At 44.8% G+C, this 13956-nt stretch overlaps 1 protein-coding gene across 2 annotated transcripts in view; it reads left to right on the top strand.

The window, feature by feature from the left end:
* Window positions 1–7170, top strand: part of LOC138740870 (anamorsin-like) — a 70390-nt gene extending 63220 nt beyond the window's left edge. For both annotated transcript variants that reach the window (XM_069894119.1, XM_069894129.1), the window contains exons 8-9: window positions 4240–4321; window positions 6851–7170. In XM_069894119.1, coding sequence (XP_069750220.1) covers window positions 4240–4321; window positions 6851–6961 — 193 coding nt within the window. In that variant the 3' untranslated portion in view covers window positions 6962–7170. The remainder of the gene's footprint in view (window positions 1–4239; window positions 4322–6850) is intronic.
* Window positions 7171–13956: the final 6786 nt, after the last annotated feature.

Below are 13956 nucleotides of genomic sequence, written 5' to 3'. Positions count from 1 at the left end.
AAGCAGGAGTCTGACCATTTGCCAGACTCACTTCCTGAAGGACAAGCTGGTCGGTAGCAGGTAAGAACAACATCAATACCAGAGTAACTCAGGGCTGCATTCCTAGCCCTCTGCTCTTCTCGCTTTAGACTTGTGACTGTGTGGCTTGGTATGACAACAACGCCATCTACAAATTTGGTGATGCTAACCACAGTAGTGGGTTGTACAACAAGGGGCGATAAGTCAGCAAACGGGAGGGAGATTGAAAACTTGGCTGAATGTTGCAACAACAATAACCTTGCGCTCAATGTCACCAAAACCAATTGTTAACTTCAGGAAGGGAAAACCATAGGTGTATGATCCAGTGATCATTGGGGGAATTAGAGGTGGAGAGGGTGAGAAATGTAAGTTCTTGGGAGTCACTATCTCGGAGGATTTAACCTGGACCCAACACACAAATAACATCATGAAGAAAGTACGCAAGCGACTCTACTTCCTCAGGTATTTACAGGGATTTGACATGACATCGGAAACCATGGCAAAATTTCCACAGATGTATGGTGAAAGTGTGCTGAGCAGCTGCATCACGGTCTGGAAAGGGGACACTAACACCCCTGAGCGTAAAGCTCTGCAAAAGGTAGAAGACCAGGACATCACAGGTAAAACCCTCTCCATCATCGAGAACATCTATGGGGAACGCTGCTGACAGAGAGCAACTGCAGTCATCAAGGATCCACATCACACACCACATACTCTGTTCTTGCTGCTACCATCAGGAAAGATTTATAGGTGCTACAACTCACATCGCCAGGTTCAGGAACAGCTGCTACCCCCTCACCATCAGACTCCTCAACGACAAGCTCAATCAGAGACTCATTTAAGAACTTTTGCACTTTATTGATTTTTTAATTCTTTGTATTGCGCAGTCATTTTGTTTGCATTTCTTTATTTGTTTACATGTGTGCAATGTGTACATTTTTTTTGCACTGCCAATAAGTGGTGATTCTGCTGCATTCACAGGAAAAAGAATCTCAGGGTTGTATGTGATGTCATGTATGTACTCTGTCAATAAATTTGAAACTGACCCTGTATTAACTGAGTTCTCAAGTTTCGCAAAGCTAATAAAATGGTATCCTTAATAAGGTTGTGGTCCTGAAATTTGTTCCAAGGTTTGGAAGGCAAGGATACTTTAATATAAACATTTCACCTTTCACCCTTAACCCATGTCCTCTAGCCTCACCCAACCTCAATGTCTGCCTGCCTGCATTTACTCTATCTGTGCCCCTCTTAATTTTGACATCTCATTCTTCTATGTTCCAAAGAATAATGTTCCAACCTGTTTAATCTTTCCATGTACCTTAGTTCTTCAAGTCCTGCCAACATCCTTGTAAATCTTGTCTGCATTCTTTCACTCCTTCTCTCCCTCTCCCCCATACTACAAAATGCATTCTGCTTTTCCCCTCCACTTTCTAGTTCTCACCTCCTTAACCCAAGATGCTGTTCCTACCTCCTTCAAATCTTTCCTGAGGAGCCCACATCGCTCTGCCCTCCCCCGAGGAATAGTCTCCATTGCCCTCCATGGTCAGGGAATTGGCACTCATGGCTGTGTACCCACTGCGTTGCTCATCTTCCCTCACGCTCTCTTCATCTGCCAGGGTTTCCGATGTCATATTGAATCTCTACAAACTCCTGACAAAGAAGAGTTTTCACTCTATGACAGTTGACAAGATGGAGTAATTTAAAAGAGATCGAGAGAGACATCAGACTGACGTGTTATGGTGAGGGTGGAAAAGCAATGATGACAAAATCAATGAATCTGGGATGACAGGATATCGAATATTTGATCAGAAAAAAAAGAACCATTTGGGATATAAACCAACTGGAAAAATAATGGAATCCTCCCCCTGAGCAACATAAAGGGTATTGGAGAGTAATTAAGTTGAGAGGCCAAAATAGACCTATGAAACTGCTTGGCAAGTAAGATTAAGGAGAATATCAGGATATTCTATAAATACTACCAGGCTGGAGAAAGAGATGATCAGGACCAGTGGGGGAAATGCTGTTTTTTTTTGAGGAGGTAACTAATAAGATTGATGAAGGCAAGGTGGTGGATAATGTGCATAACAATTTCAGTAAAGCATTTGACAAGATCATCCAAGTTAGGCTGTTTCGGGAGCTTCAGAATGTTGACGTAAGCTGGCTAACTGTATCCAAAAGGATGCAGAAGGTGGTGGTGGAAGGATGCTTTTCGATTGACAAGTCAGGGGCCAATGGTGTACCATGGGAGTCAGTGCTGGGACCCTTGTTTGTAATGTATATAAATGACTGTGAAGTGAATGAAGGAGGTGTGATTAATAAGATTGCTGGTGCCAAGATGATTTTTTTTTAGAAAATTTGATTTATTAAATCAGGGTTAAAGTACAATAATGGATATAACAGATAAACAAAATACATGCATGATTTTTTATGTAAATAAAAACCCCTTAAGCCCCCCACCCCCTACCCTAACCCACTCTCCCCTACCCACCCCCTTCTAATCTACCCCCAAAAAGAAAGAAGAAAGACATAACAAAAAATTCATAAATTAATTACCATGGTTCAGAGCAACACCACTAATGTGTGGAAAGAGGATTTAATAATTCAACCCCATGTAGCCCAAATAGTTTTAGCAAAAAAGGAGTAATTATTATGTAAATTGTTATTTTTTCCAATGAAATGCAAGATCTCATTTCCAAATGCCATCTCTGAATATTTAAATTAGTCTAATTTTTCCAAGTAATTTCCAAACATTTTCTAGCCACAGCTAAAGCCAATCTCAAAAAAGCAATTTGAAATGTATTATGGTGGCAAGATAATTGATAGTGGTGTGAGGGTTGTCTAAAGTTACAGCAGATGGTAATTTCGGCAGATCATTGGTAGATGGACTTTAATCAGATCTATTGTAAGATGCTTCATTTCGGGAAGTTGTACCTGGGAAGGGCACCAGGAATGCTGATGAGCAGAAGAACCTCTGGGTCCTGGTCTGTTGTTCCCTGAAAGTGGGAACACCAGATGATTTAAATGTTATGTTGCTAGGCCTTAAGGCATTGAAGTACAGGGAAAGGTAAAACATGTTTGCTCTTTATTCCCTGGAGTATCGGAAGAATGAGGAGAGATTTGGCAGATGTAAAATTATGAGGGGTATAGATAGAGTAATTGCAAGCAGGCTTTTCCACTGAGGTTAAGTAAGACAAAATCTCAAAGTCATGGATTAGGGGTGAAAGATTTAAAGGGAAAATTTGGCAGCAAGGTTAACATAGTAGTTAGCACAGTGCCATTACAGCACCAGCAACCCGTGTTTGAATCTGGCACTGTCTATAAGGAGTTTGTACATACTCCCCTGTGTCTGTGTTGGTTTTGTCTGGGTGCTCTAGTTTCCTCCAACCCTTCAAAAAGTGTGGAGTTGTTGGTTTATTGGTGGTGGGGTGGGGGGGATGGCATGGGCTCTTGGGCCAAAAGGGCCTATAGTGTTCACTGGTTCTATGTTGTGTCTTGCTTAGACCATAATTGGAATATTAAGTCTAGTCTGGTTGCCACACTATCGGAATGAGGTGGTGATAGAACTCAAAAGATTCACCATGATATTGCCTGGATTGGATGAATTCATTTATAGGGAGAGGTTGAATAGACTTGGCTTGTTTTCCATGGAGTGAAGGAGGCTGGAATTGGGAGCAAAATACTATCTGGTGGTAGAACTCTGGACTTGTTGAAGGGTTCTGGCTCCTTTTCTCTCACTGATGCTTCTCGACCCACTGAACCTCTCCAGTAGCAGTGTTTTGCTTCAGAGGATGAGATAGGATAGATGGCTCAAATCTTTATCCCATCGTAGGGATATTTTAAAAAAATGAGGGCTGCAGTTTAACATGAGAGGAAGGAATTTAAAGGCGATCTGCGGGATAATTTTTTTTTCTACAGAGTGTAGTTGATACCTGGAACTTGCTGTGGGAGATAATGGTAGAATGAGACAGTCATTGTTTTTAAGAGTCATTTAGACAGGCACCCAAATAGGCAAAGCAGAGGATGAAGTCCTCATGAGAAAAAGGATTGTATGGATGGGCATGAGGATTGGCATGGAGAAGGTGGGCCAAAATGCCTGCTTCTTTTCTGTATAGCTGGAGGTTACTGAAGGCTCCCTCTGTCACACTGCTGCAGTGAATTAAAGGACCCTGTGCAGTTGAAACAGTGGTTCCTGTACTGTGTAACTCAGTCTTTGTTTTGCAGCACTTGTGGCCTCGCAGAAGAGTTGGGGGGAAGAGAACCCAAAGATGTGAAGACCTTGCAGGTCAAATCGTCCTGTGGAAGCGTGAGTTTCATTGGTTTGCCCAGACAGATGCCAGTTGGCTGAAATGATGCCCAAATATTCTCATGATGAAGCAAGATTCAGTGTCATTCTGTACCTGTTCCTTTGAATTTTGTTTCACCTGTGTCTTGCCTGTAATATCCCAGGAATTGGGAGAGGAAAGGAAAATCTCTTTTAGTTTTTATGAATGGGAAATCATTCTTGGAAGATGTAATGAGATGATCGAGGGGACCTGTGGGGAGGGTATATTTGGATTATTAATGGGGATTTGATTCAGTGCCATTTCAGAGGTGTGAGTTCACCACTGGGAAAAATGTGTAAACATGGAATTTATCCCACAGAACAGTGAGCAATAAGCAGAAGTTCTCCAGATTGGAAGGATACACCTGTGTGGATGTTGCCTGTTGTTTGCGAGATCTTCTTTAGAACATAGAACATTTCAGCACATTTCAGGCATTTAAACTCCTAATATTGTGCTGATCTATTTAAACCTGCTCCACATCAATCTAGTTCTTCCCTCCCACATATCCATAACCCTCTATTTTTCTGACATCCATGTGCCTCAGAGACTCGCCTCTGACACCTCCCTAAAACTTTCCTGCTCTCACCTTAAATAGATGTCCCTTGGTATTTGCTATTTTCAACCCTGGAAACAGGTGTTGGACGTCTAAGCCCCTCATAATTTTGTACACATCTATTGTCACCTTTCATCCTTCGCCACTCCAAAGAGGAAAGCCTGAGCTCTCTCCACCTTGCTTCATATGACATGTTCTCTAATCCAGACCACTTCCTGGTAAATCTCTTCTGCACGCTCTCTTAAGTATCTATGCCCTTCCTGCAATGAGGCAAGCAAAACTGAACACAATATGCCAAGTGTAATCTAACCAGATTTTTATGGAGCTACAATGTTACCTCACTGCTCTCAATCACCGACTAATGAAGGCCAGCACACCATAAGCCTTTTTAACCACCCTATCAAGATTCAAGTTTCGTTTATTGACATGTAATGGTACACAACCCAACAAATAATTTTGCACAAAATTACCTTCTGCCTGCCATAAGACAAACAAAGAGTCGTTATTAGTGTTTTTAAAAAAATTTAAATTTTGACATACGGCACAGTAACAGGCCATTTCAGCCCATAAGTCCATGCCACCTAATTTACAACCTATTAACCTACAAAGTAGTTTTGAACAGAGGGAGTAAACCGGAGCCCCTGGGGAAAACCCATGCAGACATGGGGAGAACATACGAACTCCTTACAGTAAGAGAAAAAGAGAAGTAAAAGAGTCATTGAGTGTCCATGGATCCGCCTCCAGTGCTCCTGAAGCCGCCAGATTCCTGGTTGATCCATCACCAAATCTCTAACACTATCAGTGCCCAAAGCCCTTCAGGAGCCATTCTTGTTCTCAGCACCCTCTTGAACCCGTGAGCCAATCTCCAGCAGCCTGCAGCCAATGTGGGTCCCTTGGCTACAAGGCACCTGCAGCTTGTGTAGGTCCCTCAGCTAGCTGAACCCCTCATAGGTCCACTACCTTGTTCACTGTTCTGTAGGGCTGTGTCTTTTGCTTCTTCTAAATGCAGGAGTATTCTCCCCATTTCTGGTGTACAGTACTAGAGTACTGCTCCCCCTGAGTAGATACCCCTCGAGGTTGCTACCAAGCATAGACGTTGCCAGCTTGGGTGCAAACCCTGCAGTTACAGAATTTTAAAATAGCACTACATTGGCTCCTTTAACAGGCTGTTTAAAACCTGTTAGGACTGGGAGCAGTGCTGTGTCCCCACCTTACTGGGCTGCTGTTACAGCAGCCCTGACATTGCTGCCAGTTTTATTTTGCAAATCTGAGGAACTGATGGGCCAAGATCCATCTGTTCCTCCTCACTGTTAAGAATCCTGCCATTTCTTTCATTCAACCTTCCAAAGGGCGTTACTTCACACCAAAACATACCGAGTTGTAGGTCATTTGGTGTAATAGGATGGCATGGGCTTGAAAGCCAAAAGGGCCTGTTATTGTGCAGTATGTCTAAATTTTAAAAATGTAAATTCATCCAGATTGTACTCCATCTGCCCCTCATCCGCCCAACATTATATCCTGTTGTAACCTCAGGACCTTTGACATTATCTATAACATCTCCAATTTTGTATAATCTGCAAACCTTTTGACCTCAACTTCTTCATCCAAGTCATTTCTCAAAATCACAAGGAGCAAGGGTTCCAGAACAGAACCCCGCAGAACAATCACGAGTTACCGACCTCCCATCAGAATAGGCTATATCCTTGGAAAATCATCATTGAGCTTGTGCGGCACCACCTGCCTCGCAGAAAGCCATGATGACTATCTCTAATAACTGTTCATAAATCGTATAGCTATTTCCTGTGGTTCCTCCAGTCCCAGCATTGTTGCACTGCTGACTTTTTTTCTGCAGTTTGCCATACTGTTTGTTGCCCTACAATGCATGCATTTCTGTGTGTGTGTGTGTGATGACCATTACGTTTGCAGAAAGCTCTGACGCTGCTGTTTGACCTTTCAGTGCTCTCTGGGTGACGCTTTCCGCTGTGCGAGTTGTCCATACATGGGGATGCCTGCATTCAAGCCAGGCGAGCAGATCCTGCTGTCGAACAAGATTCTCAGCGATGCTTGACGTGCCTGAAGAGGGTCTTTGATGGACATGTTGCTCCTTGAACCTGTTGCTTGGATCAGAGCTGCCAGGTCATTGCCTTCTTACCCCAACCAGATTGGTGTATGTTCGGGTTTGACACATTTGGACAGGAGTTGTTATAACTAGATTAGGATTATATGTGATTTCAATTCAAGGCTTTACTGGGTTGGGGGAATAAATGGTAAATAATGCCTTCCTGTTCTCCCAGAGTGGGGGATGTGAATGACTTGTCCTGATTTACATTGGGTGTTTGCTGCCCTCTCACCAATGCTTCTATGTCCTCTGCTAATTCTAGCCACTATCACACATCTGCATCTGCATGACTATCCCTCGATTGGTGTGATAGAGCAATCAATACTAGCCAGTCCACTTGTTTTTGGAATGATTCACCGTGAGCATATTGGACCATAAGATGTAGGAGCTAATTAGGCCATTTGGCTCACCACCATCCATTGTGGTTGACTTACTTTAATTTTCAACCCCATCTTCCTGCTTTCTCCCTGTAACACTCTATTCCCTTCCTGATCAACAACGTATTTATGATATCTTCTGCACGTTGGTCATGTATTCTGGGAATGTATCTCACTTGTGCACGACGAACAACACTCGAGAGTGCTGAACCTGATCCCCACAACCCCATCCCTACAACAGCAGCTGCCGCAGGTGCAACAATGCCTTGACATTTGTGTTAACAATTACAAAGATGTTGAAGAATCCAGCAAATGGAGGGAACACCTTTTCCCTTGTAATAGTAATTGCACTCACTTGGACATCCGGCACACTGCTAATGTCTTCCACAGGGAAGATACATACAAAATACTCATTTAACTCCTCTGTCATCTCCTTGCCTCCCATTATTATTTCTCCAACATAATTTTCTTGTGGTTCCATAGCTACTCACACCCCTCTTTTACTCTTTATACACTTTGTATCTGATTTGACATTATTTGCTCACCTACTTTCATACTTATTTTCTCTCCTTAAGAAATATTTAGTTGCCGTCTGCAAGGTTTTAAAATCATCCCACCAAACTTTACTTTCTTGTATGCCTTTACATTGACTTTCTCTTCCCTTGTCAGCCATAGTGGTCACAGTCAGGTACAAAATGTTCTTAAGCAGGAGGGTAATCAGCCGAAGCTCGTGGTACATATTGTGCCAATGACATAGGTAGGAATGGACTAGTGTCCTGCAAAGTACATTCAGGGAGTTAGGAAAGAAGCTTGACCTCCAAGGTGGTAATCTCTGGATTACTCCCGATGCCACAGAGCGAAGGAAGGTCAGAACAGGAAGATAGTGCAGACAAATGTGCATCTGAGGAGATGGTGCAGGGGGCCGGGTTTCAAGTTCTTGGTCATTAGAACCTTTTCTGGGGAAAGGGTGACCTATCCAAATGGGATAGGTTTCACCCATCGAGGGGAACCAATATTCTGCTGTTGGAGGAGAGGGGATGTGTTTTCATTAGATTCACAGGGGGCAGTGAGAACCAATATGAAGAGGCAGAGGAAGAGGTGGTTGGCGCACAAGTAGAGACAGTTGGTAGGGCTAAATTGTAACCATGGGGATGCATTGCAATGCAACAGGGGCACCGAGTCAAATGTAACAAATAAAGGGCTAAAGCTTTTGTATATAAGTGCATGCAGCATAGGAAATAAGGTAGATGATTGTGTAGTACAGCTACAAATAGGAAGCTGTGGTCATGCCTAAAGGATAGCTGTCAATGGGAGCTGAATGTCCAAGGATACACAGTGTATCTAAGGGATAGGCAGGTAAGCAGAGGAGGAGGTGTGGCTTTGTTGATAACATTAAATCACTAGAAAGAGGTGACATCGGATCAGAAGATGTAGAATCATTGTGGGTTGAGTTAAGAAATGGCATTGGTAAAAAGACGCTATTGGCTGTTATATACAGATCTCCAAATGGTAGTCACAATGTTAACAACAAATAGCAAGAACAGACAGAAAAGACGTGTCTGAAGAAAGAGAATTTGTAGAAAGCTACGAGACAGCTTTTCAGAGCAGTTTGTGGCTGAGCCCATCAGGGGATCGGCTGTACTGGATTGGGGATTGTGATATTCACTCAAAGTAATTAGAGAGCTTAATGTAAAGGAACCATTAAGGAGCAGTGACCACAATATGATTGAGTTCAATTTGAGATTTAACAAGGAGAAAATAAAGTCAGAGGTGTCTATATTTCAGTGGAGTAAAGGCAATTCCAGTGGCATGAGTGAGGAACTGACCAAGGTTGATTGGAAGGGGCCATTAGTGGGGAAGATGCCAGAACAACAATGGATGGAGTTTCTGCAAGAAATGGGGAAGGTGCAGGATAAAGACACAACAAAAACAAGGCAATATTCAATTGGAAGAATATCATGACTGGCTGACTAGGTTAGTCAAAGCCAACATGAAAGCAAAAGAGAAAGCATACAAGTAAGTAAACATTAGTGGGAAGATAGATTGGGAAGTTTTAAAAATCATACAAAAGGTAACTAAAAGACTCATAAGGAGAGAAAAGCAGAATACAAACATCTACAAGTATATAGATCATAAAGGAGAGGTGTGAGTACACATAGGACCACTAGAAAGTGAAGCAGAAGAAATTATACTGGGAGACAAGGAGCTGGCAGAGGAATTAAATGAGTATTTTATATCAGTCTTCACTGTGGAAGATACTAGCCGTGTGCTGGATGTTGAAGGGTATCAGGGAAGGGAAGCGAGGGCAGTTACTATTTCAAGGGAGAAGTTACTCAAAAAGCTGAATGGTTTAAGGGCGGAGAAGTCTCCCAGACCAGATGGACTTCATCCTTGGGTCCTGAAAGAAGGACTGGTAGAGATTGTGAAGGCATTGATAATGATCTTTCAGGAATCAATAGATTCTCGCATGGTCCCAGAGGACTGGAAACTTGTAAATGTCACCTCACTATTTAAGAAGGGAGGGAGACAGAAGGAAGGAAATTGCAGACGGTTCGACCTCAATGACAGTCAGGTTTCAACATCAGTGGTCAGGTTTCAGCACCAATGGTCAGATTTCAGTACCAGAGGTCAGCCCTCAGCATCAGTGGTCAGCCCTCAATGTCAGTGGTCGGTCCTCAATGCCAGTGGTCAGGTTTTAACACCAGTAGTCAGTCCTCAATGCCAGTGGTCAGGTTTCAACATCAGTGGTCAGGTTTCTGTGCCAGCGATCAGATTTCAGTACCAGTGTTCAGGCTTCAGCACCAGTGGTCAGCCCTCAGCACCAGTGGTCAGGTTTCAGCACCAGTGGTCAGCCCTCAATACCAGTGGTCAGCCCTCAATGCCTGTGGTCAGGTTTCAGCACCAGTAGTCAGCCCTCGATGCCAGTGGTCAGCCGTCAGTGCCAGTGGCCAGGCCTCATTGTCAGTGGTCAGGTTTCAGTACCAGTGGTCAGCCCTCAATGCCAGTGGTCAGGTTTCAGCACCAGTAGTCAGCCCTCGATGCCAGTGGTCAGCCGTCAGTGCCAGTGGTCAGGCCTCATTGTCAGTGGTCAGGTTTCAGTACCAGTGGTCAGCCCTCAATGCCAGTGGTCAGGTTTCAGCACCAGTAGTCAGCCCTCAATGCCAGTGGTCAGGTTTCAGCACCAGTGGTCAGTCCTCAATGCCAGTGGTCAGGTTTTAACACCAGTAGTCAGTCCTCAATGCCAGTGGTCAGGTTTCAACATCAGTGGTCAGGTTTCTGTGCCAGCGATCAGATTTCAGTGCCAGTGTTCAGGCTTCAGCACCAGTGGTCAGGTTTCAGCACCTGTAATCAGCCCTCAATGCCAGTGGTCAGGTTTCAACATCAGTGGTCAGGTTTCAGCACCAGTGGTCAGGTTTCAGCACCAGTGGTCAGGTTTCAGCACCAGTGGTCAGGTTTCAGCACCAGTGGTCAGGTTTCAGCACCAGTGGTCAGGTTTCAGCACCAATGGTCAGCCCTCAGCACCAGTGGTCAGCCCTCAGCACCAGTGGTCAGCCCTCAGCACCAGTGGTCAGGTTTCAGCACCAGTGGTCAGCCCTCAATACCAGTGGTCAGCCCTCAATGCCAGTGGTCAGGTTTCAGCACCAGTAGTCAGCCCTCAATGCCAGTGGTCAGGCCTCATCATCAGTGGTCAGCCCTCAATGCCAGTGGTCAGGCCTCATCATCAGTGGTCAGGTTTCAGTACCAGTGGTCAGCTCTCAATGCCAGTGGTCAGGTTTCAGCACTAGTAGTCAGCCCTCAATGCCAGTGGTCAGCCCTCAATGCCAGTGGTCAGGTTTCAGCACCAGTGGTCAGCCCTCAATACCAGTAGTCAGCCCTCAATGCCAGTGGTCAGGTTTCAGCACCAGTAGTCAGCCCTCAATGCCAGTGGTCAGGTTTGAACATCAGTGGTCAGGTTTCAGCACCAGTGATCAGTCCTCAATGGCAGTGGTCAGGCCTCATCATCGGTGGTCAGGTTTCAGTACCAGTGGTCAGCCGTCAATGCCAGTGATCAGGTTTCAGCACCAGTAGTCAGCCCTCAATGCCAGTGGTCAGGTTTCAGCACCAGTGATCAGTCCTCAATGGCAGTGGTCAGGTTTCAGTACCAGTGGTCAGCCCTCAATGCCAGTGGTTAGCCCTCAATGCCAGTGGTCAGGTTTCAGCACCAGTAGTCACCCTCAGTGCCAGTGGACAGGTTTACGCACCAATGGTCAGCCCTCAATGCCAGTGGTCAGGTTTGCGCACCAGTGGTCAGGTTTCAGCACCAGTGGTCAGCTCCTCTCAATGCCAGTGGTCAGGTTTCAGCACCAATGGTCAACACCAATTGTAGGTTTCAGCGCCAGTGATCAGTCCTCAACGCCAGTGTTCAGGCCTCATCAACAGTGGTCAGGTTTTAGCATCACCTGTCTGTCAGTCTGACTTTGTGGTCAGTGGTTTTCCTAGTCATCATGCTCAAAGCTCATGCTGGGCTGCTGCGCCTCCAAATTGTCCCGGCACAAAGATTTCATCAGTCCTTGCCTAAAAAAGCCTCACATCACAACCCTGCTGTTATATTTTATTCCTCTTGAAATGAATTACAGCATTGCATTTGCCTCCTTCACCACTGACTCAACATCCAAGTTTACCTCAGGTTCTGCTGCACGAGGATTCCCAGCCCTCTGGTGCTTTACACAAAAGCCAATCTTTTGAAACCAATCCCTGAGTGAAATAATCATCAAACTGCTCTATAAAGCCTCCTCGTATGCTTTCTACAAACTCTCTTTCTTTACATCCAGTCCCTACCTCATTTTCCCAAATCTACTTGCAATGTTAAAATCCCCCATCACTACCATAACATCTCTCTTCTGGCAGCCCATTTCAATTTGCGTTGTAATTTTTTGTCCACACCTGCCTACTATTTGGAGGTCTGTACAGAACTGCCATCAGTGTCCTTTTACCATTGCAGTTTCTTTTTTTGAATATTTTATTTATATTTTCACACAAGATTGTACAACCATATACGGTGTCCTGACAACAATGGGAGTTCACATTCAAATATACATTCATATTCAATTTTTATGACTCTATATATATATATATATAGAGAGAGAGAGAGAGTCATAAACGGGGAACGGGGAAACCAAACACCGGCATGCACCTGTGTAGCACATGTATGGCTGCCGGATCTTACCAAAGGTAGTGTATTTGTTTCTCAGGTTATGTTATTTTCTCCATTGTTCGATACTAAGACTAAAGTTGGCCTTCCTGGCCACTGCCAATGCGATTAACAAGAATTGGATTTGAAATTTGGACAGCTTCATTGTAAGCCTTAAGTCCATTATGTTTCCAAGCAGGAACAACTCTGGGTCCTGTGGGAATCATTTGCCTATAATTTTCTCCAGGACTTGGTCTAGATCTACCCAAATGGGCCTCACCTTGGTACATGACCCAAATGTACATGACACGAATGTCCCGGTTGCAACTCCACATCTGAAACATTGGTCTGAGAGTTCTGGTTTCGAGCTATTTATTTTCTGTGGGGTTATATACAACTGGTGCAAAACGTTATGCTGGACCAGCCTGTACCTTGCATTAATGACCATGGTCATACTTTTCTGGCAAAGGTCGGACCAGTACATCTCATTAATTGTAATGCACAAGTCCAACTCCCATCTTTCTCTCGACCTATGGTGGCCCAGTTTGGGTCCCTCTGACTGGAAAAGGTAATACATTGCTGAAATAAATTTCTTGCCGATCCCCCTTCGAATCAGGGTTTCTATGCTACTGCAACGAGGTAGGACCAGACTTGGGCTTAATTCTTTGGCTTGGCTTTGCGGACGAAGATTTATGGAGGGGGTAAAATGTCCACGTCAGCTGCAGGCTCGTTTGTGGCTGACAAGTCCGATGCGGGACAGGCAGACACGGTTGCAGCGGTTGCAGGGGAAAATTGGTTGGTTGGGGTTGGGTGTTGGGTTTTTCCTCCTTTGCCTTTTGTCAGTGAGGTGGGCTCTGCGGTCTTCTTCAAAGGAGGTTGCTGCCCGCCAAACTGTGAGGCGCCAAGATGCACGGTTTGAGGCGATATCAGCCCACTGGCAGTGGTCAATGTGGCAGGCACCAAGAGATTTCTGTAGGCATTCCTTGTACCTTTTCTTTGGTGCACCTCTGTCACGGTGCCCAGTGGAGAGCTCGCCATATAACACGATCTTGGGAAGGTGATGGTCCTCCATTCTGGAGACGTGACCCACCCAGCGCAGCTGGATCTTCAGCAGCGTGGACTCGATGCTGTCGACCTCTGCCATCTCGAGTACTTCGACGTTAGGGATGAAAGCGCTCCAATGAATGTTGAGGATGGAGCGGAGACAACGCTGGTGGAAGCGTTCTAGGAGCTGTAGGTGATGCCGGTAGAGGACCCATGATTCGGAGCCGAACAGGAGTGTGGGTATGACAACGGCTCTGTATACGCTTATCTTTGTGAGGTTTTTCAGTTGGTTGTTTTTCCAGACTCTTTTGTGTAGTCTTCCAAAGGCGCTATTTGCCTTGGCGAGTCTGTTG

Source organism: Narcine bancroftii, chromosome 1 (genome assembly GCF_036971445.1).
Source record: "Narcine bancroftii isolate sNarBan1 chromosome 1, sNarBan1.hap1, whole genome shotgun sequence".
Classification (NCBI taxonomy): domain Eukaryota; kingdom Metazoa; phylum Chordata; class Chondrichthyes; order Torpediniformes; family Narcinidae; genus Narcine; species Narcine bancroftii.
The sequence above is the reverse complement of the archived record's forward strand: the minus strand, read 5'-3'. Positions and strand labels throughout refer to the sequence as shown.